The 26,166-nt window shown below is 45.2% G+C and overlaps 1 protein-coding gene across 1 annotated transcript; it reads right to left on the reverse strand.

The window, feature by feature from the left end:
* Window positions 1–347: 347 nt before the first annotated feature.
* Window positions 348–25,172, reverse strand: KLF16 (KLF transcription factor 16). The gene is made up of 2 exons (XM_034437709.3): window positions 24,509–25,172; window positions 348–5,097 (listed from the first exon to the last, which is right to left on the reverse strand). Exons 1-2 carry the CDS (start codon window positions 24,897–24,899, stop codon window positions 4,799–4,801), a joined length of 690 nt encoding a protein of 229 aa, XP_034293600.1. The 5' UTR covers window positions 24,900–25,172; the 3' UTR covers window positions 348–4,798.
* Window positions 25,173–26,166: the final 994 nt, after the last annotated feature.

A 26,166-nucleotide genomic window follows, 5' to 3' on the forward strand; every position in this document is an offset into this window, starting at 1 on the left:
TAGCAATCCCCTAGGAGTGAGGCAGTGAATAGATTTAACATATAAAACTCCCTTTTTTACAACTCTCTACCCTTAATTCAGGTTAGAGTTGGGGTGACTGGATGGAGCTGAGCGTTTATTGGCCGGATGCCCTTCCTGATACCTACATGGAGTTCACAGCAGCAATTTTCTCTTTGCGTCCTAAGAGAGAAACATCTGTCACTACCTGGGATTGAACTCTCACTTCCAAGTGAGAGGAGAGCATCTTCACCAATTAGGCCACTATACCACTCAGCAAATAAATCACATATATAAAGATTAAATCTCTTCAAACACACAAACATGTTAAATCTCTTCATACACACGGGTTAAAGAGAGGAGCCTGTTTTTGTTCGTTTTATTTAAAAATAGAACAGAGAAAATACACGCAAAAATGGTGCACCAAATTTCAGTGCTTATTATTAAAAATACAGATTTGGAGAAAATGAAAATAACTCCTTCTCAACTCAAACACAGCACACAACAGCATGCAACAGATACACTGATCAAAATACAGAGATGGGTTTTAAAGCAGAGGGTTCACTAGAGCATAATAAACGTGTACATAATCATGTAAAATAAATGCGTCTGAAAAACCGTTTTCATCACTTTTCCATTAGCAATCGCCATAGATGTTCTGGGATTATAAACCTTTAAAAATCATGGCATTCTGGCAGAGGTGGGGGTTCTTGGTAAGAATTTTATTTCCTACATATATTATTTTTCCCTCTTCCTGTAGCCAGTATCTCAGCAGAGGAGACTATCAATTATAAATGCATGGGGAAAGGATAAAGAGGGGTGTCTTTTGTTCTAATAAAAAAATACTGTAGCATCTCCACCAAAATCAGAATTCTCCTCTAAAACTTTGGAAGTGCAACATGACTTGATTTCTTCCTACAAAAATACCCATGTTCCAGCAGTAAGCGCAAGCTTTCATTATTATTTCAAAAGAAAGAAAATATACTGTACTTTCCTTTAATAAAATACCAGTTTGATTATATATTGTAAAGAGGAAGGTTGGATCCTTTTTAAATATATCCATTTCTCTATCTATAAAAAAAATTCAATTGTCTAGTGACATGTATGGGATAAGGTATTTACTCCACTTCACTCCTGGAGCACATCAGAAATCTATATAGGCACCCAAAACTTCTAGAGCAGAAGTTATTCAAGCAAAAGAAGACATCTAACCTCGTTTCTATTTACCTACGGTACCAGGACACAAAACAATGGTCTTAAAAGTTATGCAAAAGCATATTCTTCTTCAATAATAAGAAAGCCTTCCTTATGTCAAGAGCAATGATCATCTGGAACCAACGATCAAAAGTATCGGTAAACTCTATGCTGGATATCCAGATTGCTTTCATTTGGTTTCTTGCAATGGACAGTTGGATTAACTTCATTGGCTACAATGCCTCTTTCCAATACTATAAATTCTCTGTCCTGCCATTGCTTTTGACCACTGGAAATCTATAAGGCCTAGGATCAATGGGGTCCTGAGTTCAAATAAATAAGGATTGGGGGGAGGGGGGGGCAGTGCATCCTGGAATCAGTCCATGGGGCTGCATTTGAAGACACAAGATTTAATGCTCCTCCAGGTGGATTCCTATTTCAAGTTAAACCGGCTAGATGTTATTTCCTAGGCTACTTTGTGTACATTCTTCTCTCCCCCGTTACCATTCCACTTACCTCAATTGCTTTGTTACCCCAATCAGTCCCAATCCAATAATTCTCAATCAATCCCTCCCCTCCTAGACTGGGAAGTTTAGAAGCTGGAGACCAAGCCAAGTGAAAGATTGCTGTCAGGGATAGCCTAAGTCAGAGGTCTCCAACCTTGGCAACTTTAAGACTTGTGGACTTCAACTCCCAGAATTCCTCAGCCAGCTGGCTGAGGAATCCTGGGAGTTGAAGTCCACAAGTCTTAAAGTTGCCAAGGTTGGAGAACTCTGGCCTAAGTTACAAGTAGTCTTCAACTTACAACCATTTCTCTAGCAACTGTTTAAGTTTACAATGGTGTTGAAAAAAATGACTTATGATCAGTCCTCACAATTACAACCAATTACCTCATTCCAGGCGGTCACCTAAGTACAATCTGGGTGCCTGGCAACTGGCTTCCATTTATCAGCATTGCAACATCCCTGGGTCATGTGATCCTTATTTGTCACCTTCCTACCTGGCTTCTGACGAGCAAAAGTCAATGGGGAAGCCAGCAGGCACGCTCACAAGCGGTCATGTGATGTCACGCTGAACAACCACAATGATTCACTTAATAACCATGGCAAAAAAAGGTGGTAAAATGCCTGTTTAAGGGATGCCTCACTTAAATGACCACACCGCTCAACGAAGAATTTTCCAGTTCCAATTGTGGCTGTTGAGGCCTACCTGTACAGCATAGCCCTTGACATACAACCACAATTCAGCTCAAAATTTATGTTGCTAAATGAGACGGTTATTAAGCGAATTTTGGTCCGTTTTACAACCTGTCTTGCCACAGTTGTTAAGTGAATCGCTGCAGTTGTTAAGTTAGTAACACGACTGTTAATTGAATCTGGCTTCCCCATTGATTTTACTTGTCAGAAGTTCCCAAAAGGGAATCACATGACCCTGGGACTCCGCAACCATCGTAAATATGATTCAGTTGCCAAGCATCTGAATTTTGATCACATGACCATGGGGATACTGCAACAGTTGTAAGTGTGAAAAACGGTCATAAGTCACTTCTTTCAGGGTCGTTTTAACTTTGAACAGTCACTAAATGAACGGTTGTAAGTCGAGAACTACCTGGGCAAGGGCAAGACTTGTTAATATGGCAACATCTGTTCCCTTCTGCTTCCCAGTTCCTTCTATTGCTATCCCTTGAAGCTTCTAAATGGTACCTCTCCCCCCAGATCGCATTATTCTACTTCACCTTATTTGCAAGGCAGAGAATGGTAACAGCATGGCTTGTTCTCAAAACGCAAATGTGAAGACAGCCGTGTCTGCATAAATGGATTTACATTTTCAGAAGCAGAGCACCAAAGGAAATCAAAGATGCTCTTTTATATAAGAGCCAATTCTCACCAAGTCAAAAACAAACAGCCTGATACTAGAACAGCAGCTTCACCCAAGCCACGCCTTATGGGCACCAGAAGCCACCAGAAAATAAACCCTGATTTCACAATACGTGTACTTTGCATTTAATACAGAGCAATCACTGAAATTCTTTCATAATGGCTGCATTCCTTTTTTTTCCCACCGTAAATCTGGAGTTTTGTGTCCTCGAATGCCTGCTCAGGCCTGCTTCCTGTCTAGCATTGTTGAGAGACACCTGACAGCTTGCAAAGAACCATCATCACCAAAGCATCAAAGCATCCATTTTTAAACAAGGAATACACACACACACACACACACACACACACACACACACACACACACATGCTTGCCTGGTGTACAGCTGTGCAGAGCAGTTGCCACAGCCCCATGAAAGTGAGAAAAAGTGCTTTTAGGTGTCCTGAGTCGTACTAAAAATCCCATTCCTTTCAGCTTTAGTTCATCCATGTGCCAACCAGTCAGACAATAAAACTTTACCACTGGTCTCCTACATTCTATCTTAAAAGGAATAAATACATATTTTATAAAAAACCATAAACACACACACACGCACAAACCCCTGAACACCCGTAGAAACAGGTCCTCCTCTTTTTTTTACCTTAAGTAAAGTTGACCTGGGAAAAAATATATTTACATACAGTATCAGGTCAAAAAGTTAGTTACCAACACCCAATTTCCCTGTGGGGGGGGGAGGGGGGGAATCTCCCACTGTTGCTGCAGTTCTAGTGTCAAAGGGCCTACGTCAACTTGAACATTTCCCCAAAAGATAGTTTGCAAACAATCAATTTAGGATGGGGAGACAAGATGGAAAGCCATGATTTCGTATGTTTTGTTGTTAGCCTTGATAGCTAAAAGATGGGTCCTCCTTATTCAGAGGCACGTTAATTCTGATTATCAAATGCAAGGAGGCCAAACGCACAGAGAGCAGTGTGCTCTGTTTCTAAATGCGAAGAGTCAATAGGTTCTTCATTATCAATAGGTTGGCCAAGAAGAGTGGCTTAAAGCTAAGTGAAACTTGAACAAAGTACTTTCTTTTCCTGAGGGCTATAATAAATGTGAAAAATCAGCCATGATAGGGAAGAAGAGTTGAGCTGAACAGTTCCAACAATATTAAATACAAAGACTTTGGAATAAAGCAGAGGTGTCCAATCTGGGCAATTTTAAGACCTGTAGACTTCAACTCCCAGAATTCCCCAGGCTGGGGAAACTGAAACACAGGTTTTAAAGTTGCCAAGGTTGCACAACCCTGGAATAAAGTCTCTTTGCAGCTGGGAAACTGAGGCAAAAGGATGGTTGGACTATCTCTTTGACCAAGGGCTAGGAAATCATCTCTTAGCCCCTGACCAGGGGCCACAAGCGGGGTTTTTTTCCAAAGGAACATCAATAAAGTTTAATCAAGTCTGCTGGACTGATTTCCACAAATCCTGCCACCCTCAGCCTGGGTGGGATGGGAATGTGCATAGAGGCTACAGCTTGGAAGCAAGCAGGGAGAGGGATTGGTACAGTAATCAAAATGCCCACCAAGCACAAGAAGGAGCTCTTTTTTTCTGAAATAAGGCATATTAAATCATAACTGGAAGTGACAGGGAAACCAAGTTTCTGAATCAAAAAAATGCCCCTGAAATAGTACCTGGTCTCTCCCTAGAGGCCAGGTCTGGGAAGGGCAAAAAAACAAGGTGGCATGCCCTTTTTAAGGGGCGGGGCTATCAGAGGCGGGGCTGCCAGGGGCGGGGCTTCCAGCCAAGCTGCTGCCAGCTGAGTCAGTAGGGGAGGCTCTGTAGCAGTCAGATCGTCGGACCATGCCAGGCTGGAAAGCAGGGTGGCGGCGGGCATGCTTGGTCAGGTGGTCGCTCCGCATAAACCGCTTCTCGCAGAGTGGGCAGGCAAAACGCTTCTCGCCGGTGTGGGTGCGGAAGTGGCGGGCTAACTCATCGGAGCGTGCAAACCTCTTCTGGCAGCCAGCCCAATTGCACGGGAATGGACGCTCACCTGCAAGGAGAAAAGAAGGCAGGGAGAGAGAGAGAGATGGTTATTTTCGTCACTCTCAAGAGCTGGTGTTAATAGAGCCTCCATATGCATAAGCAATCTATCTCCAAAGACCAGATTTTAAATAGGCAACAGTCCCCGATGCCTCTGGCTAGCTGCGGCTGGAAACAAGACACTAGGAGAAATCCCCTAAGGTAATGCTTAACAGTTAAATGGAAGCAACTTCCGAAGGCAAATAAGTATAATATGATCCAAACAGGAATCCTAAACGACAATGAAAAGCTTCAACATGTTCTCTGCCACATAAGCCCTTAATTATTTATTTCCTCTTCATCCTAGTAGAACCCATAGGAATTTACAGGGAGGGAAGCAAATTAAACCATCCCAAGCAGAAATTACAAACTCAAAAGGACAAAAATCACTTTAAAACAAACAAAATCAGTACAGAGAGTCCTCGACTTACGACTGGTCACTTAGTGACCATCTGAAGTTCCAATGGACCTACCTGGGTGGTATTTACAACCCAGATTCAAAATCTCCAGGGATGCACTTCCACTCCCCGGCAGTCAAGTGACCGCACTTGGCAACAGAGCCTCTTTATTATTGCTTTTACAAATAATTTAAGGCAGTGAACTTATCCAACATACAATCCTCCTCCTTTTTTTCCTCTCAATAGCAACCCTGCGAGGTGGGCTGAAGGAATGTAACTGGCCTAATATGGCTGCTTGCATGGCACAATTGTGTTTTATGATGGTATTGCCAAAACCCAACATTTATGTCCGGTTTTCAGCAAAACTATGCCCTAGCTTAGCAACCGTGGAATTCGCTCAACAAGCACTGCAAAAAGGTCATAAAATCAGGTTGGTCACATGACAGATCTGTTTAATGACTGTCACATGTTACTGCTGAGATGGGCAGGCTTCATTACAGTCGTTAACTTGAGTATTATCTGTATCAAGAAAGCTTAAAGGACTTCTGCCCCAGGGTGGATTTGATTTAAATCGAGTTGATTTAAATCACAATTTAAATCATGATTTAAATCACTAGTAAAAAGGCTTGATTTAAATCAACTCAATTTAAATCATAATTTTTAAAGAGCAACTGTCATCTCTGCTACTCCTTTGACCCACTGTTGACTCACCGATAGTCCCAGTGTTGCAGAATACACAGCCTTGTGCTACATAACTAAGCTCCATTTCATGCTGAATAAACTAAATTATTTATGTATCTTAAATAGAAAACTATCTTACGATAGATTTTTACCCCAAAAGTTTTTTATTAAAATAAATTTGATAAAAATCAAAAAAATCTGATTTAAATCAAAAAAATCCATTTTAAATCAAAAAAATCTGATTTTTTTGATTTTTTAAAAAAAATCATTAATTTTTATCTACCCTGTTCTGCCCTGAAGTAGTTGGCTGAACATGAGGGATTTTGAAGAAAGAAGATCAGGGATGGGGATGAAGAGACCATTCTGTAACTGAGATGCTGTCACTCAAAACAGCCTTTCTCAACTGTAAGATGATTGGACGTCAACTCCCAGAATTCCCCAGCCTGCAACTTCATTTCTGGGAGTTGAAGTCCACTCTACCTTGCTGAGGTAGAGAAACAGTGTTTTAAGAATCAAGTCAGCACAGGCATAAATTCACAGAAAGGATTGGGGCTTCAAGAGAGATTCTACACTGTGAGATGCAAGTCCGACATCGGAAAAACAGTAAAACCGTGAGATAGCAAGCTGTCGCAATTAAAAGCATGAGATTTTCCTTTCTTCGGGGCATAGAAGTATATTGAACTTGTCAGATGTTATGGGACAAAATCAGAGAACTTTGCTGCAGCTTAAATGCTTTGAGTTTTGTGTATTAGCTGCAATATTATTCCTTTTCCTATACATGTAATCCTCAATTTATGACAATTTGGGCCAGAATTTCCACTGCTAAGCAAGGTGGTTGTTAAGTGAATTGCACCCAATTGTATGACTTTTTGGCCACAGCTGTTAAGCAAATCACTGTAGTTCAGTGAATTACCCAGTTGCTTAAGAAATTCAGCTTTCTCCCATTTGTTTGTTGGAAGCCAGCTGGGAAGACCGCAAATGACCCCAGGATGTTGCAACTGTTGTATATACATGTCAGTTGCCAAGCTCCCAAATTCTGATCCCGTGCTGTGAGGATGCTGCAATGGTCATAAATACGAGGACTAGTTGTAACTCATTTTTTTCAGTGCTCTTGTAACTTTGAATGGTCACTAAATGAACAGTTGTAACTCAAGAATTCGTTGTTAATGGGGAGAAACAGATTTATTTAAATGCATAGATCCCTTTCTACCAGGCTTGCACTAATCTTTTCATTACTATCACTAGCACATCGCTGTTCCAATAATAACCTGCAAATCAGCATTAACTTACTGTATCTAAGTCTCTGTTTGCCCTCCTTCGGATCTCTGGAGGATCCAGGATAAAAAAGAAAAGAGTCCAATTATCCAAGGCACAAACAGCTTTATTACTGTTCCTGTTACGGTATTAACATGATTAAAAGGGATGGGGGCAATAATTCTGCACAACCTTCCATTGCCCCCCCTCCTAATCTTAGCCCTTTAAAAGAAGATGTTCCTTGAGCCCTAAAGCACTTCAGTAGAGCTTATTCCTATATATTATAAGCTTTGAATTACACTTTTATTTGTACAATTCAAGGCAGTGTAGCTAATGGTCTCATTTTCTATTTCTCTAAACAGTGTTTTTCAACCTTGGCAATTTAAGACGTATGGACTTCAATTCCCAGAATTCCCCAACAGGCTAGGGAAATTCTGGGAGTTGAAGCCCACGTTTTAAGATTGCTGAGGTTGAGAAACACGGCTCTAAAACAACAGCCCTATGAAGTGGGTTGGACCAAGAGAGAGGGACCGACCAGTAGTGGGTTCCTCTTACCTTCGCTACCAGTTTGGAACCAGGAGTGCTTGCACACAGCGCTTCTGCGCATGCGCAGAACCTTCTGAGCATGTACAGAGTGTCTGTGATGATGTCCAGCCAAGTGGGTGGAGCTTCCCGCCGCCGCCACTACAGATTCGCCAGAACCGGGGCGAACCGGTAGAAACCCACCACTGGGACCGACCCGAAGTCATCCAGCTGGTTTCCTTGTCTAAGGCAGGACTAGAATTCACAGTCGCCTAGTTTCTAGCTCCAGAAGTTTAGCTGCTACATCAAACCAGCTCTTTGCAAGCCTGTCTCCATTTTTGCCTCATTTTCATCAGCTTCTGTTATGGCAGATTGCGCCGATATAGATAAGCAATTCTGTCACAGCCCTGTGTTGTACACCCAACACTCACAATGGGGTTTACACGGGCTTATTTCATTCCAAGTGGTTCTACCATGAGTCATTTGCCGGGCTCAAGCTGTTTCCAGGGGGAAAATAAAGCAAATTCCATGAGCTTAAAATGGTCCGTGTGTGTTCTGAAAAATGGAGAACAGATCATCCTTTCAAATCTGTCTCCCACTATTAGCTTTACAACATTATCATGTCTTAATAATGTACTAACATCTAAATAAATATTTTTCTGATGAGTAGTCCTGAATATGAATGCTTAAAAGTTTGCATTTTTCCTTAAAATCTTTCTTATTACTTAAAAAGCAATTTTTTTTTTTAAATTGTGTATGTCTGGGTGTGAAAAAGATACTTTGATATAGTGATTAAGGCACTGACCTAGAACACGAGACTGTGGGTTCTAGTCCTGCTTGAAAGCCAGCTGAATGACTTTGGGCCAATTACTAGGAGACCGTGAATTCTAGTCCCATGTTAGGCATGAAAGCCAGCTGGGTGACTTTTGGCAGCTTTCTCTCTCAGCCCAACCAACCTCACAGGATTGTTGTATGGAAAATAGGATGAATAAGGAATATTAAGTATGTTCGCCGCCTCGAGTTACTAAAAAAGTAATAAAAATCTAATAAACAAACAAATACAAGTGCAAGTACGATCCCTTTAGTTATATTTGGTTTTGCAGAGAGGTCCCCAGATGTGAGCAGTCACCCAAAGAAGCAGGTGGTGGATCTTTTCTGATGGGTCAGAAAAGCACTAAACATTAAACAGCACTGAAGCAAAGGTTACATGTGGGCATTGCAATACATTTCATTTCTCAATCCCAAAAATCTGGTTCTTAAGGAAAGAGATTGCTGGTTTTCTTTATAAATGCCCATGAGCAGGATACAATGGATGAATTGCAAAAGGAACTTGAGATGCTTAGAAGAAACTTGCTAAAAAGAGGCATCAAAAATAGAGAATATAATGCTGCTCTCACAAGGAGAAATGTACAGAAGGGATCCCTAATCCCTCGGCTGCGGCCCACTACCGGGCCGCGGCCTGTTTGGAACTAGGCCGCGCAGGTGGCTGTTGTGGCCCACCAGCGGCCTGCGCGGATCGTGGCTGACCCCGACAACGAGGTGGCTGGTGTGGTGTCGCGCCAGCAGCCGGCGCTCGCGTTGGACAGCGAGGAGGCTGAAGAGGATGTGGTGCCAGAGGCAGAGACTCAGCCAGGGCCTTCAGAACCTCCAGAGGCTCCTTCAAGTGGAGAGAGCGAAGTGGAGGAGCCTCTCCTCAATGCTCAAGCACGCAGGGCTGCCAAAGGCAGGAGTGGCTACTCAGGAGGAGGAGGTCTCCTCAAGAGTAAGGCTTGAGGATAATTGGCCACTTCCTTAGTCTATTTAAGTCACATGCCGTTAGTAAGTTTCTTGCTAGAAACAACTTGTAATTATCATCAGAGCACTTTTGGAAAAGTCTTATCTTGCTTTCTGGGCTGGTTGCCAACCTTTGCCAGACTTTGGTTTATTCTTGCTACTTAATAAATTTGGTAAGGACCGTTGGTGTGTATCTATATCCTCGGGAATCCGGAGCTGGGGCAGAACAGCGGCAGGTGAGCGTGTGCATGCGAAGCTCTCCTCGTGGGAGTGGCAGCTGCTTACGTGAAACTCCCCTCTTGCGAGCAGCTGCCATTTTGCGCTCCCCTCAGAAGCAGCAGCCGCTTGCCCTTGCACACGAAGCTCCACTCACACAAATGGAGCTGTGTGAACTTGCACGCGCCTGCCTACCACTCTCAATTTGATAATAATTGATAATAGTAAGAAAGAACTGGAGAAGATAATAAAATGCAAAGATCTGCAAAAAGAAGTAGAAAGACAGTGGCAAAAGAAAGCAAAGGTGGTACCAACAGTCATAGGTGCCTTGGGTGCAATCCCAAAACAACGGGAGCACCACTTCAACACCATCGGCATTGACAAAATCACCAGTCAACTGCAAAAGGCAGCTTTACTCGGATAGGCTTTCATTCTGCCACAATATGTTTTAAAGCGGGGATTGAGGGGTTTTTTAATTAGGGTTTTTAATAATCTTTTAAGGGGAACTGGGAGGGCGACCAAAGGGGATGGGGGGGGTAATCCACCTAGGTCAGGGCCCAGCCCGGCACAGGGTAACGGTTTGGAGGGCGCAGGATGAGGGATTGGGAATATCATCAGCACGGTGGATGGGAGGGGCAGATATGGCGGGAGCAGAGGACCTTATCTTGTGCCAGGGGTGCGCACTCACTACTTGAGAGCGATTGCGCGCCCCGGTCCTCAAGGCTCCCCTCAGATACTAGGTGGCTCAGATACTCAGGACCTGGGCCTCCGGCTGATGCTGTGCAACGCCGGGTCCGTGGTAAATAAGCCCCCCCTCATTTGCGATCTTATCCAAGAGGGGGGAGCGGATCTGGCGGGTATTACGGAGACCTGGTTGGGCCCGGAGGGAGGGGTCCCTCTGGTTGAGATGTGCCCACCAGGCTTCAGAGCATTCCATCAGCCGAGGGCCCAGGGGAGGGGAGGGGGGTGGCGGTTATTATTAACGAAGGTCTTGGTCCAAGGGAGACCACTGTGCCACAGATTGCCGGATGTGAGTCCCTCTTTGTGAGATGGGGTCATGGGGTTTAGATGGGCTTGCTGCTTACGTACCTGGCTCCCTGCCGCGTGGCAACGGCCCTGCCCGAGCTACTCGACGTGATAGCCACGGTGGCAGTTGATACACCCAGGCTTATGGTCATGGGTGATTTCAACCTGCCATCCGTTGGTGAAATGTCGGAGATGGCTCGGGAGTTCATGGCTTCCATGACGGCCATGGACCTGACCCAGTTAGTTCATGGCCCCACTCACAGGGGGGGACACATGCTGGACCTGATTTTTGTCTCTGGCCAGTGGTTGAGTGGTCTTATTATAGGGGATATAGACATGAAACCCTTGTCATGGTCAGATCACTCACTCCTTCGTCTGGACCTTCGAACCGCTACACCCCGCCACAGGGAGGCGGACCCAATTAGATGGATCCGCCCCAGGCGCCTGATGGATCCTGATAGGTTCCAGACGGAGCTTGGGCCAATTCCTGAAGATCTGGCACACGACTCGGCCGAGGACCTGGTAGCTGCCTGGGATCGGGCGGCTGGTGGGGCCTTGGATCGAGTTGTGCCTTTGCGGCCTCTGACCCGGTGTCGATCCCTCGCTGCTCCTTGGTTCACCGAGGAGCTGAGGGAGATGAAACGCTGGAAAAGACGCCTAGAGAGTGGTTGGAGGGCCAGTCTCGCTGAATCTGACCGAACACTGGTAAGGTCGCATATTAAGACCTACCTAGTGGCGATAAAGACGGCAAAGTTTAATTACTTTTCCGCCTCTATTGCGTCATCAGGAAATCGTCCGGCTGCCCTGTTCAGGGTAACCTGCTCCCTGCTCCATCCGGGAGCGTGGGAGGATTCCTTGGAAGGCAGGGCGGAGGATTTCGGACAATATCTGTATGACAAAATCGCTCAGATCCGGAGGGATTTGGACTCTGACTGGGTAGATCAGGGCAGGGTGACGAGGAATAGTCTTGAGAATGTTACCTGGGAGGAGTTTGATGCTGTGACTCCCGATGATGTGGACAGGATTTTGGGGAGACTTAGTGCGGCCACATGTTTACTGGACCCGTGTCCCTCCTGGTTGGTACTGGCCTCCCGGGAGGTTACACGAGGCTGGCTCCAGGGTGTTATCAACGCTTCGTTGAGTGAGGGTCACTTCCCCGCCGCCTTGAAAGAGGCGGTGGTGAGGCCTCTCCTCAAGAAGCCGTCCCTGGATCCGGCAATATTGGCCAACTATCGTCCTGTCTCCAACCTTCGCTTCCTGGCGAAGGTTGTTGAGAGTGTGGTCGCGCGACAGTTTCCGCAATTCCTGGAGGAAACATCCTATCTAGATCCATTCCAGTCATGTTTCAGGCCTGGGCACAGCACGGAAACGGCATTGGTCGCGTTGGTTGATGATCTCTGGAGGGCTCGGGACAGGGGTTGCTCCTCTGTTCTGGTCCTGTTAGACCTCTCAGCGGCTTTTGATACCATCGACCATGGTATCATGCTGCACCGGTTGGAAGAGTTGGGGATGGGGGGCACCGTATTACGGTGGTTTTCCTCCTTTCTCTCCGACCGGTCACAGTTCGTGTTGGCAGGGGGGCAGAGGTCGACCTCAAGGCCTCTTATATGTGGAGTGCCTCAGGGGTCGGTCCTCTCGCCCCTCCTGTTCAACATTTATGTGAAGCCGCTGGGCGAGATCATCTGTGGCTTTGGGGTGAGATACCACCAGTACGCTGATGACACCCAGCTGTACATCTCCACCCCAGGCCACCCCAACGATGCCCTTGAAGTGATGTCCCAGTGCCTGGAGGCTGTGCGGATCTGGATGGGGAGGAACAAGCTCAGGCTCAACCCTTCCAAGACTGAGTGGCTGTGGCTCCCGGCATCCCGATATAGTCAGTTGACTCCATCACTGACTATTGGGAGCGAGTCGTTGGCCCCCACTGAGAGGGCTCGCAATCTGGGAGTCCTCCTGGATACGCAGCTGTCCTTGGAGGAACATCTGACGGCTGTAACCAGGGGGACCTTTTGTCAGGTTCGCCTGATTCGCCAGTTGCGGCCCTTTCTTGATCGGGATTCCCTGTGCACAGTCACTCATGCCCTCGTCACCTCTCGCCTTGACTACTGCAACGCTCTCTACATGGGGCTCCCCTTGAAGAGCACCCGGAGGCTCCAACTGGTCCAGAACGCAGCAGCGCGGGTAGTGACGGGAGCAGCATGGCGCTCCCATGTAACACTGCTCCTGCGCAAGCTGCACTGGCTCCCAGTGGTCTTCCGGGTGCGCTTCAAGGTGTTGGTTATCACCTTTAAAGCGCTCCATGGCATAGGGCCTAGCTATCTTCGAGACCGCCTGCTGCCACCGACGACCTCCCATCGACCCGTGCGCTCCCACAGAGAGGGCCTCCTCGGGGTGCCATCAGCCAAACAGTGTAGGCTGGTGACCCCCAGGGGGAGGGCCTTCTCTGTGGGGGCACCTACCCTCTGGAATCAACTGCCTCCAGAGATAAGGAGAATCCAAGACCTCAGTGCCTTCCGCCGTGCCCTTAAAACCTTCCTTTTCCAGCAAGCCGGGCTGGCCTAATTTTTTAAGTGTTCTTAAGTGTTTTGTTTATTGTTTTTAATTAACGGGGCCAAATTTATATATGTATATTTTTAACTGTATTTTAATATTTGTACTTGATGTTTTTACTTGGCTGTTCACCGCCCTGAGTCCTCAGGGAGAAGGGCGGTATACAAATTCAAAATAAAAAAAATAAATATCTTTAACAGCATCAAATATCCATATCTGCCTATCCCACGTCCTGGGGAAGGCCTCGTTAGGTGCACAAAAATGCCAAATCCAGTCTCAACATCTGCTAGCTGGATGATGAGCCATAATAAATATTTTTAAAGCTGTAAGCAAAACTTGACACAGAACCATGGATTCCTTAACTTCATATATACACACTTTTGTCATTTTAGGCTTTTAATAAAATCTCCAAGGGGTGGGGGGGGGCTTGAACTTCATAGATAAATGAAATCTGATTGCATCTGGCTTGTCTAGTGAAATGTTCTTTCAGAATGTCCACCTGGTTGTCTTCAAGGATTAGTACCATACTATTCACAACAGTGTCTTGGCTGATGCCATCTAGTCTTCCACTTCTGGTTCCCATCTTCAATGAGATACCCAAAATATTTATACGGGTTTCCTTCTACTGTATATGGTTGGTTCAGTTTGGAAGACATTGATGGCAGCTTTGCTAGATCCATACCTTTCTGGTTTGGCAGCCACCTGTCTGAAATAATATAAGGTTTCCTGCTTAAGCAAGGGGTTGGACTAGAAGACCTCCAAGATCCCTTCCAACGCTACGATATTCTACGTTCAATGTTCATAGAGTGAAATTCACAGTGGATTTTCAATGGATTTGAAATCTCTATTTATAGGGATCCATATTAGTAGAGAGAAGTTTGCACAAAAATTCATGGGACACAGCCCCTAAGGCAAACGGATACCTTGGATACTGGATATTATTATGATGGTAGTGATGCTAAATTTTCTTCTTCCTCTAAACCAGGGGTGGGGACCTATGGCCCCTTTATGACCTGGCTCAGGAATTCTGGGAGTTGAAGTCCACAGGTCATAAGGGGGCCATAGTTCTCCACTCCTGCTCTAAATCAACTTTAGGCTCCAATGGATGAGAGACAAGAAGCATACTTATAGGGAGTTTCCTTCCGGAGATAAATATTTGTTTTTGTTGCTATTGGATGCAAGGGAGAGCGACCAAAGAGGGCAATTATTTCTGATGCTAATCAACAGAATCGGAATGATTATTTATAATCAAAGGCCCAAGAAACTAAAGTGCTCCCACACTGAGACACCTGCGTCATAACCCCAAAAGCTATCAAATCAAGCTACCATTTCCATTAAAATGTTCTGCCATATTATCAGGCTGGTAATGGGCCCCAAATTCTTATGTTATCGTAAGAATCCGGTAGCATATTCATACCGACATCATTATTCCCAACATTATTACATCTACCAAAGACAAGAAGGCAGTCTTGGAAGTCACAATATGGTTAAGAATGTAGATCATGCTTTCAATGAATTACTGTATTTTTCGGATAATAAGACGCACCTTAGTTTTTGGGGAGGAAAATAAGAAAAAAGCTGATTGGCGGGTGGATGGCCTCCCGGAATACCCCCAATCAGCTGTTAACCAACAGGTTCGTTGGTTGTGAGCTCTGTGCCCTGCTTTTTTTTTCAGCCTCTGAAATCTCCCTTTAGGAGGCTTTTTTCAGCTTCTGAAACCTCAGTTTCAGAGGCTGGGCGGGGCTACATTCGGTGTATAAGACGCACCCAAATTTTCACCCTCTTTTAGGGTGGGAAAGGTGCGTCTTATACTCCGAAAAATACGGTAACAATACACGTTGCCAGGAACACTGGAAACTGCACTGAATTAAGTGAGAATGATTTCTATTATAACGGCAGAAATCTGAACTTTGAAAGAAGAAACCAACTTTGAGTGGCGTTTTTTTTAATGGAATGATAAAATTTAAAGCAAATCTAGGTTTGAATAATTATCTATTATTAAAAATATGGAGCAAGTACAGGTGGTCCTCAAATTACAACCAAAATTGAGCCCAAAATGTAAGTTGTTAAGCGAGAAATTTGTTAAGTGAGTTTTGCCCGATTTTAGGACTTAACACATTTGTTACGTGAATCACTGCAGTCATTAAATTAGTGATACAGTTGTAAAGTAAATCTGGTTTCCCCACTGAATTTGCTTGTCCGAAGGTTGTGAAAGGGGATCATATCACATGACCCAGGGACACCGCAACCGTCATAAATGTGAGTCAGTAGCCAAGCGTCTGAATTTTGATCACGTGTCCAAGGGTATGCTGGAATGGTCCTGTGTAAAAAAAATGGTCATGAGTCACTTTTTTTCAGGACTGTTGTAACTTTGAACGGTCACTAAACGAACTGCTGTAAGTCGAGGACTACCTGTATAAGCTAGACCAGTGATGGCTAACCTTTTGGCGTTGCGTGTCAAAACGTGAGGGGGGGGTGTCGTGCACACGTGTGCTCACACCCATAATTCAATGCCATTCCTGCGCTCCCCCTGCTTTTGGCACGCAACGGCAAAAAGGTTACCAGTGGGCCCAGAAGGCCCGTTTTTTGCCCTCCCCAGGCTCCAGAGGCTTTCTTGGAGCCTGGGGAAGGGGGAAACGGCCTTCCCCACCCCAATGGAGGCCCTCCAGGGGCCAGAAACGGCCCGTTTCCCGACTTCCGGTGGGCCTGGAAGGCCCGAAAATCAGCTGACCGGTTCATGCATGCACGCTGGAGCTGAGCTAGGGCAATCCTTGCGTGCCCGCATATATGGCTCCGCATACCACATAGGTTCGCCATCACAGAGCTAGATGTTATCCAAAGGTATCATTGCTGACATCCAAGAAGCTTTCCACAGAAGAGAAACAGCAGATAAAAGTTAACATATGGGGATTTATTAATACAAGACAAGGAAGAAATTAAGATAAAAACAAGGGAACTGTTAGCAACAGATGGACACTCTTCAATGGTTTTCTTATAATCAGATGTAATAGTATGTGGCAGACTTTGAAAGACAGGAACAGAAGCTGCTTTTAGAGAATAGTGAGATAAGAGATGGAATAGCCCACAGCTGCATAATGGGTGGAAAAAGAACTAAGAAGAGACCCGCCCTAGTTTTTCAGGCTGTAAAGGAGATGGGAAAGACATGTACCTTCAGATTTAAAAGATTCCATTAATGTAGCCTTATAATAAAGTAGAATTAGCTTATCTGGTCATGTTTCCTATCGAGTCTACCTAGTAAAGCTGACATCAAATGAAGTTACCTTATGGTAGGATGGGCAACAAACAAATTTAATAAAATAACTAAATATAAACATCCCTTAAACTCCGCTGAAGATGTTACCCTGCCTGGTAATGAAACGTTCAGAAACCAACCCACAACTCGGAGAACGAACCCTTCGCCCTCATCCTACACCCAAGCTATACATAGTCACCACTATTGCAAAAATGAATATTATGGTTAAAGGGAAAATCACACTTGAGAACAAAACAACTGAATCTGAAATAGAATTATGTACGATTATATAATAGCCAATGTACAAACTGTCACCCACAGATGAACAGATGAAATGCTGTATGATGAAATGGGCTGCAAATTTTGGTTCAATATAAACATGGATCTATGGCAAAAAAAAAAATGTGCGGAACTGGGATTAAATTTATGTTGTGCTATAATTTAAAAGAGAACTTTTATAAAATGATGTAACAATGCTACAATACAGTGGCCCCCAACCTGTTGGCCACCAGGGACCAGTACCATGGAGAAAGGTTTTTCCATGGACCGGAGGCAGGGGTGAGCTGCTGGGGGTTCACAGGGGTTCCGAAGAACCTCTAGCTAAGATTCTGTGCAGTTCGGAGACCCCCCCAAAATCCCACTCCTGGCTGGCCCTGCCCACCCCGGCCCTCGCCTCCCAGGAGTCCCCACACAGCCCATTTTGGATGCAGCTAGGTGCAGGGCATGTGCGGAGGGCGAAAAATGGGCCTACGGAAGTTCGGGAAGGCCTGAAATAGGCCCGTTTCCGGCCTCCAGAGGGCTTCCTGAGCCTGGGGAGGTCATTTTCGCCCTCCCGGAGGCTCGAAAAAAGCCACCGGAGCCCAGGGAGGGCAAAAACACCTCTCCCACACCGTGGTGCAAGAGGCCAACTAGGCAACCAGGCAGAGAACCCCTTGCTAAAATTTTTGAAGCCCGCCCCTGACCGGAGGGGTCATGGTTTTGGGTGCTGCCTGCATCCCACAGATGGGGCTTCGCTTGTTTGTGTGGATTGGTTGCTGGCATGCTGCGAACTGGTGATAGTCCACGGACCGGGGGTTAGGGACCCTGGGGATTTGGGGAGTTGAAGTCCATACATCTTAAAGTCATCGAAGTTGAGAAAGACTCTGTAAACCACTGAAAAATGGAGTTTCCTGACTTCAAGATATCCAAGGAGAAGCCAGGGAGCCCTCCCTAGAAGATTTAGCAGATTGTGTAACTGGTTATTATTCCTTTCAGATTCGTTAAGTAGTGGTAGTCAATAGTGAAATCTAAGAAAAATAGGGGGTAGCTTGAAACACTGTGCTTGTTTAAGGTTTAATGTTAGCTTTTAATGAAAGATTTGATGGGCACCCAAAGCAGTGACATAAAGAGACACGGTTCCCTTTAATTATGCTTGTGGGAGGTTTTGCAGGGGGTCCCTATGGGAGAAGGTTGGCCTCAGGCAGCAGATGGTGGATTTTATGTGACTAGACAGGACTTTGGGGTTGTTGTTGTTTTTTGAGCACCAAAAAGAAAAAAAGAAGAGAATAACAGAGCAATGGAGGAGGAAGACCAGGATAAGAGGAAAAAGAAACATCTGCTTAAAACGAAGTCTGCTAATGTGGAACTGCAATGCAAGTAAAATTTACTCAGGGAAAAAGATGTGTTCTTAAGCAAGGAGATCTCTGCATTGAATGCCTTTAACTACATACCTTAGTTTCATTTTCAAAAAGCATTTCCTGGCTTCCATTTGCATATTTATTTATTTATTTATTTTTATTTAATAAAGTTATGTTCCACCCATCCATCAAAGTGACTCTTCGTAGCTTTGGGGGGTTTTTTTCGCAATTTTTTTCTTAAACTTTTAACAATTTAATAGTTTGTCTGTATTTGATGGTCCTTATGCTTCAAGGAAAAAAATGCAAAGGAAGTGGGAGTTCTTTAGCCTATCATTTATCTATTTTAGATTTTTTTATCCAGCCTGTATTATTTTTATAAATAACTCAAGGCAGCCAACATACATAATACTCCTTCCTGCTCCTATTTTCTTCATAACAGCCCTGTGAGGTGACATGGGCCGAGAGAGAGTGTGATTGGCCTAAAGTCACCAGCTGGCTTTCATGCCTAAGGCGGAACTAGAACTCACAGTCTCCTGGTGTTTGGCCCAAAGTCACTCAACTGACTTTTATGTCTTAAGACTGGACTAAAACTAGCTATCTTTTGTCTGTAGAGACTTTCAGTCATCCAGGTCATGGTTATCCCAAAGGTGCTTTTTTCAGGAGGCAACTGGACTTTCTTGTTTTTTCTTTTGAAGATGTTTCGCTTCTCATCCAAGAAGCTTCTTCAGTTCTGGCAGGATAGTGGTGGATTTGCAGTTGCCTCCTGAAAAAAGCACCTTTGGAATTGCTTTCTTCTGGTTTCCATCTTGGTGCCTTAGCCATTACATCAAACTGGCTTTATACCAATGGTTTCTCCTGGATTATCATACCTCCTGAACATTGCTGCAACATCAGACGTTGCCTACAATACAATCCTAGTTGAGTTTGACTTGCCAAAGGGTGTAGATATTCAACACCAGTTGGCACCATTAATCTACTCAACCAGTTTGCCTTGCCTTGATATAATTAATAAGTGGCAATTGGAGAAAGCGTGCATTTCATAAAATTACAAGCTCTCAGATATGGAGAGTTTATTGACCCATCCAAAAAACACCTGACACTTTTTAAGCATAGCAGGTAGCAGGTAAGCCCTCAACTTGCAACCATTTGAAATTACAATGGCACTGAAAAAAGTGACTTGTCCTCACATTTACAACCGTTGCAGCATCCCCATGATCATTTGATCAAAATTCAGGTGCTTGGTAACCAGCATGTATTCACAATGGGTTGCAGATTCCCAGTGTCAAGTTATTATTTGCAACCATCCCCAGCCGGCTTCTGACAAAGTCAATGGCTTAACAACTACATCATTCACTTAACAACTGAAGTGATTCACTTAACAACTGTGGCAAATAAGATCATAAAATAGGTGTTACTCACTTAACAACTGCTTTGCTTAGCAATGGAAATTCTGGTCCCAATTGTGGTCATAAATTAAGGACTACCCATATCTAAATAGATTTATGGAGAAATCTTTAAAGATTAAAGATGTTAGTGTGATGATGAAGGGTATATAACAAAACTCTGGAATTCAACTGTGAGGAATCAGGGTTTACCACACATGGGTGGAGGCTAAAATAATAATATTGAGAAGTTGGGGAATTTCCAGTATTATTCCAGATGTTAAAAGATTGGCTTTTGGAAATATGTAATTTATCCATTCTGGAGAAGGCAGCATTTTTCACTAATCAAAAGGTTAAGCAAATTCTTCTGTGGTATGGATTTTGGGATTTTAAAGTAACATTTTGTATCTAATTACTATAATATTATGTGGTACTTTAGTAAACCAGTAACTGTAAGCTTAATATATAAAGCACACTTTTTTTGTTTGTTTCTCTCTCGCCTTTCTTTTTCTGGTTTTTTATTTGTAAAGGTTTGCTTAACAAAACTTTGTTATTCTGGTGTATCTTGCTATTTTGCCTATATTTTGTCCTCTTATAAAATAATGAATAAAAAAGGGGGGGGGAACCCTCCCAGATTATCAGATAGAGATTTCCTGGCACAAATTGGGAAAACAAAAACATGTTTTATAATGTAACACAATATGTGGGAAAAGTTGAAAAGCAGGATTGCAAGTTTTTAGGAGGATTAAGAAAAAGAACAGCACCATGAAGAAAAGTTAACCTTCATTTATTGTTTAACCCACTGAAAGAAAATTGCTTTTTGAAGTTTTCTTTTGAAGACAGAAGAAAGAGGATTTTGGTGGATAGAGCTGAAAATTCTGCTTTTTAACTTTACAGTTGCAAACAAACGCTATGGAAATCAGTAGCAGAAGATGAAGGAGGAACAAAGCAAAGCCCATATTTGACCCCAATAGTTTATTATTTGTTTGTTTGTTTCTATCCCACCCTTATTATTTTGTACAAACAACTCAAAGCCCTGAACATATCCAACACACCTTCCTCATGCTATTTTCCCCACAACAACAATCTATGAGGTGGGTTGGGCTAAAAGAGAGAGAATGACAGTGACTGGCCCAAAGTCATCCAAGCCAGCTTTCATGGCTAAGGCAGGACTTGAACTCACAGTCTCCTGCTTTCTAGCCTGGTTCCTTAACCACTAGATCAAACTGGTATTCTTTTAGTCCTGGAATTAAACTTCCATTTCTTACACACACAAATCCACTTTTCCACTAAACTTTCTGCAACTCAGCAGCTTAATGTAAGAAAGGGAGGTTTCCTGGGCCTGATTGCTGTTATTAAATCACAGGGAGTACATTTTGTTCCTGCTCCTTGCCTTCTACCCGAATTATATCTGCAAAAACCTCGTTTCAATCTCCAACTGAGGACAATTTCACCAGGGGTCAAGATCAGTTTTAAATTCGAAGAACAGGATATAGTTACAAAGACCAAAGTGCCCAATGACTTCACGGCCCTCAATTATGTCACATGAGAAGCAGCTTGATGTAAGGATTGTGAGTTCTAGTCCTGTTTTAGCTGGCTGGGTGACTTTAGGCCCAGGAGACTGATTTGATTTGATTTTTTATTTGTATCCTACCTTTATTTTTTTTACAAGTAACTGAAGGCAGCAACCATATCCAACACACCTTCCTCCTCCTACTTTCCCCACAATAACAACCCTGTGAGGAGGGTTGGGCTGAGAAAGAACGACAGGCCGAAAGTCACCCAGCTGGCTTTTATGCCTAAAATGACTCGCAGTGTTTCACTTTCTAGCCTGGTGCCTTAACCATTATACCAAACTAGTTCTAGGCTCGCCTTAGCCACGAAAGCTGGCTGGGTGACTTTGGGCCAATCACCCAGGAGACCCTGAGTTCTAGTCCTGCCTTAGGCATGACAGCTGGATGGGTACTTTGGGTCAGTCAATCTCTCTCAGCCCAATCTATTTCATAGGCTTGTTGAAGGGAAAATAAGATGAGGAAGGAGTATTAGGTATGTTCGATGCCTTGAGTTACTTCTAAAGTAACAAAGGCGGGATAATAATCAAATAAATGTAGGCGTGACAGGAACACACATCTATGGCTCTACTGCATGCCTGCAACCTTGAAACAACTGGAATAATACATTTTTTAAAGATTTTCTGGATTTTCTACCCACTGCAAGCCTCAGAGCATTTGACTTTGCCCACTTATCATTTTTATCCAGTACCCTACTGCCCAGGGTCTTCATGTCCTTGCAATACTGTCCTTTGGCTTTCTTCTAAAAGTTAGAAAAAATTTCATATCCAAATCTTTGCATGTGGAACAGGTCTGCACTAGTAGCAGGCTGTTCCAAGACCCTGTGTGCTTAACAGCTTGTAGATGCATTCATGTGCCAGCTTCAGCAAGTTCGGAGAAACCACCAACTTTAAACCCGATAGCATCTGGGTAAAGAAAGCCTCTCCCACACTGGTTTTTTTAAAAAAAAAAAATCAAAAGCTTTTATGCCTTTGCCTACACAATCCTGCCAGCTGCTTAACCCAGCTATCCGCCCACCAGAGGATTAAGGGCACCAAACATAGCTGACACAAAACAAGCAGCCGAGATTTCTCCTGGCACATTGAAAGGATCCCTGCTATCAAAATTCATCCTTTTTTTTTTTCCATCTCCTTTTACACGCACAGATGGATAAACACTGCCCACATTAGAAATATAGGAAGATCGCAGCGAGGCATCTTGGGAGTTGTAGTTGCAGAGTGGCAAATAGGGCCAGGTTGGGAAGAACTGCCCTAGAAGAGTTCTCCTTTAAACCCACCCTATTTATTTATTTATTTATTTATAATTAAATTTATATACTGCCCTACTCCTGAAGGACTCAGGGCAGTGAACAGCCAGAAAGTAAAATATACATAATACAAACGTTAAAAACCATTTAAAATACATTAAATACTTTGGCCAGATTTAAAACACCCCAATTATAAAACTAATTTAAAAACAATTAAAAATTAGTGAAGGGTCTCAGCAGCCAGCTTGCCTTCTGCACAAACCCAGAAGTGTGGTGGGGAGAAAAACAAAGCAGTAAAGAAATAGCCTCTCATGAACTTCACCCAAGTCACACTACATTTAACACTTCTTCTGCCCGGACTCTGTACCCAGTTTTGGAAGATGTGGTCCCTGAGAGAAGCGAACTCCACCGAGTTAGCATCCTCCACACAAGATGGCATCTTTCATTTGCTGGCCCTCCCACCACTGGCCCCCCCTGCAAAAGTAGAGCAACTTTGAGCAAGGACTTCTGAAGGTCATCAGTGGATTTCCACCTTGAGAGGTAGTTGGAACCAACTCCTCCGCTTCCCAGCCCCAAATAAGACACTTCAGGTTACAGTGGTCCTTTTCCAAGGAATCTCACTCAGGGCCCCCAATTAGCCAAGATGAATATTTTTCTGGGGAGAGAATTGCCAAGAACACGGCGAAGAGATGAGGTGGCTCCAAATAATCATCTAGCTGACAGACAGACCCCTGGTTCTTCTTGGCACAATTCAACTTTTTTTTTAAAAGGCTTTTTATCTGCTATCTTTTGCGCCCGCGATCGTTTGGCAGACACACCCACGCGGCTTCTGTGCCCGCGCCTTGTTCCACCCACCCCGGGCGCAGCGACAATTGTACCACCCTTTGTGTCCCTCTTAAATTGGGATGGGGGGGAGCCATGCGCGGAGAAGAGGCTCTGGATCCATGGGGAACAATCCAGGGCTAGATGATCTCCCTCCCCGCCCTGGGATTAAGTTCCAACGGGGAGGCCCCCCATCCCATCAGGCCACCCTGGATGGCCACACCTCTCTCTCTCTCTCTCTCTCCGACCGTCCGGCGTAGGCAGCAGAGACCAGGCTCTGCCAACAAGAGTGGGCGAGATTTGAAGCGCGCAGCCATCTCCAAGGGAACCTTTCCGAAGGGGCGGGGGGGCTGTAAGCGAGCCAGAAAGACCCCCCCCTTTCCTTGCTGGGGGTGTGTGTGCCGCCAGAAAGGCGGAATCTGCAACTGCAAGCGCCCTAGTGAGGGCAACACCCCCTTGGCGCGCCTGTTGTTCCTTCTACGGTAGCCTGCTTTGGAACGCAGAGGCTCTACTGCGCCATCACTTGCGAAGTACCCGAAGGCGAAAGACCCGCACAGATCAGGAGGGGTCGCTCGAAGTCTCCCCTGCCTCCCTCCTCCTCCAATCCACTTTCGCTTTCGAGCTTGCCCGGCCAAGCACGTGGGGCCAGGATGGATCCCCATGGGGCGGGGAGCGGCATCTTTCTTCCCTTGAAGGGGGGGGATCAAGAGAGGGGCAGGAGGAGAAAGCCTGCAGGTCCCGTCCCCCCATCTCTCCACCCTCCCGAGCCTGAGAAACAAGGGTGGTTAGGAAAGAGACCAGCCCTACCAAACGCCTCCCTCCCTCCCTCCCGGATCGAGAGGAAATCCGTGCGCCAAAGCCGAGAGAGGCGCGGTCTCCACGTGGGTGGAGACCGAGGTGGGGGAAGGAAGCGGGAACTGGGGGGGGGGGTGGCCGTGGGGCCGAAGGATGCGGACTGAGAGGCGTGGAGGCGGTCCTGCAGGGCTTCAGGGCACCCTGGTGGGGTCTGAGCCGGGAGCAACAGGGGAGGGACGCGGATCCAATCCCGGGCTTGGCTTGGCTTGGCTCTTACCGGTGTGCGTCCTGAGATGCGCCTTCAGATGGGATGATTTGCCGTAGACCTTAATGCAGCCTTGGAAAGGGCACTGGTGCCTTTTAGCCGGGGAGATGGCGGAGAGGCTGGCGGGGCTGTCAGCGCCGGCTCTTCGGGGAAGCTCCCCCGCCTGGGGCAGGATCGGGACGCCGCTTCGCAGCTCGCTCTCTCCGGGCGAAGAAGAGGAGCAGCTCCCGCTGCAATCCGAAAGCGCAGAGCCGGGGCGCTCCGGGTGACGGGCGCCGGGGAGGGAAGGGGGACGGCCGCCTCGCTCTTCTTTGGCGCTGATGAGGCTGGAGGCCGGGTGGATCAAGGCCCCGCTGGAGATGGACATCAGGCACTCGGCGGCCAGATAATCCAAGCCTGACATGACGCCTCTTCAGAAGCGGCGGCGGGGCGGGGGGAGAGCCGTCGTCGGAGGCGCCTCTTGGAAAAACGGCTCGCCCGGCTTCCCCAAGCCAAGATCGGACGCCCGGCCTCCCGATACCGCGGCTGGCTTACACGGACGCGGCTGCCTCGCCCTGGCGCAACGTGGAGACGGAAGGAAGGGTGGGGGAAAAGAGACGCCTGCCTGGTCTCCGCCCAGCCAGGGAGCGTCAGGTTGGAGGGCAGCCGAGGCTGTGACCCTCCTCCCCGCCAAGTCTCCACCTTCCCCGGCGGGGAGGGGGAGAGCGGAGCGGGTAGCTTCGGGGGAGGAGAAGTCGGTTTTGGGCTGCAAAAAATCAAATCAGATCAAATCCGGGGGAAGCGCTGGGGATGCGCCCGGGTGGGTTGGCGGAAGCGAAAAGTCCCCCATCGGGGGTCAAGGCTGTTATATTTTCCTAATGAACTAACCATAATTTCTCTTTAAAGGCTGCAGGTGGTCTTCAAAATACGATTGGTGGCGTTACGAAATGGATTAAAGGCTCCAAGCCTGAGATTAGAATAGCAGAAGGGACCTTGGAAGGTCTTCTAGTCCAGCCCCCTGCTCAAGCAGGAGAATTTTTGCAATTCTAAATGCATTAGTGAATAAACGGAAAACGGACACGTGTCATAGAATTCATTTATTGTATTTGTATTCTATTGTATTGCATAGAATTCTTTTTTTTTAAGTTTTTTATTTGAAAGTACAAACTAAACAAAACAAATCACGACAAAACATACAAAACATGTAAACATATAAACAAGAATTCAAATATATATCAAGTTTATCGTAACTGTACTGTATGTTCTTGTTTGTGCTTTTGACTCATTACTATTGGTCTATCTCTTATGTCTATTTTGTTGGTTCATTGTTAACCTATGTTTGTAAATTTATATTCGTATTACACTATTGGGTTACTTCACTTACATGCCAATTTTTCTCTTTTCTGCCTTCCAACCAGGTGTACCACTTTTCCCATAGCACTATAGTAATATAGTATAGTATAGTAATCCCATACTAAATAGTAATCGTGTTCTTCTCTATTTTGTAATTCCTTTGTGAGTCTGTCCATTTCTGCACAATCCATGATTTTGTTAATTACTTTTTCTTCCATTGGTATGTCACTGCCTTTCCAATTTTGTGCGAAAATTATTCGCGCTGCTGTCGTTATATGAATAATTAAGTATTTGATTTCCTTTTCATATTGTCCATTTATTATACCTAGAATTGCATA

The sequence above is a fragment of the Pantherophis guttatus genome, chromosome 1 (assembly GCF_059756535.1).
Source record: "Pantherophis guttatus breed Tessera chromosome 1, ASM5975653v1, whole genome shotgun sequence".
NCBI classification, from domain to species: domain Eukaryota; kingdom Metazoa; phylum Chordata; class Lepidosauria; order Squamata; family Colubridae; genus Pantherophis; species Pantherophis guttatus.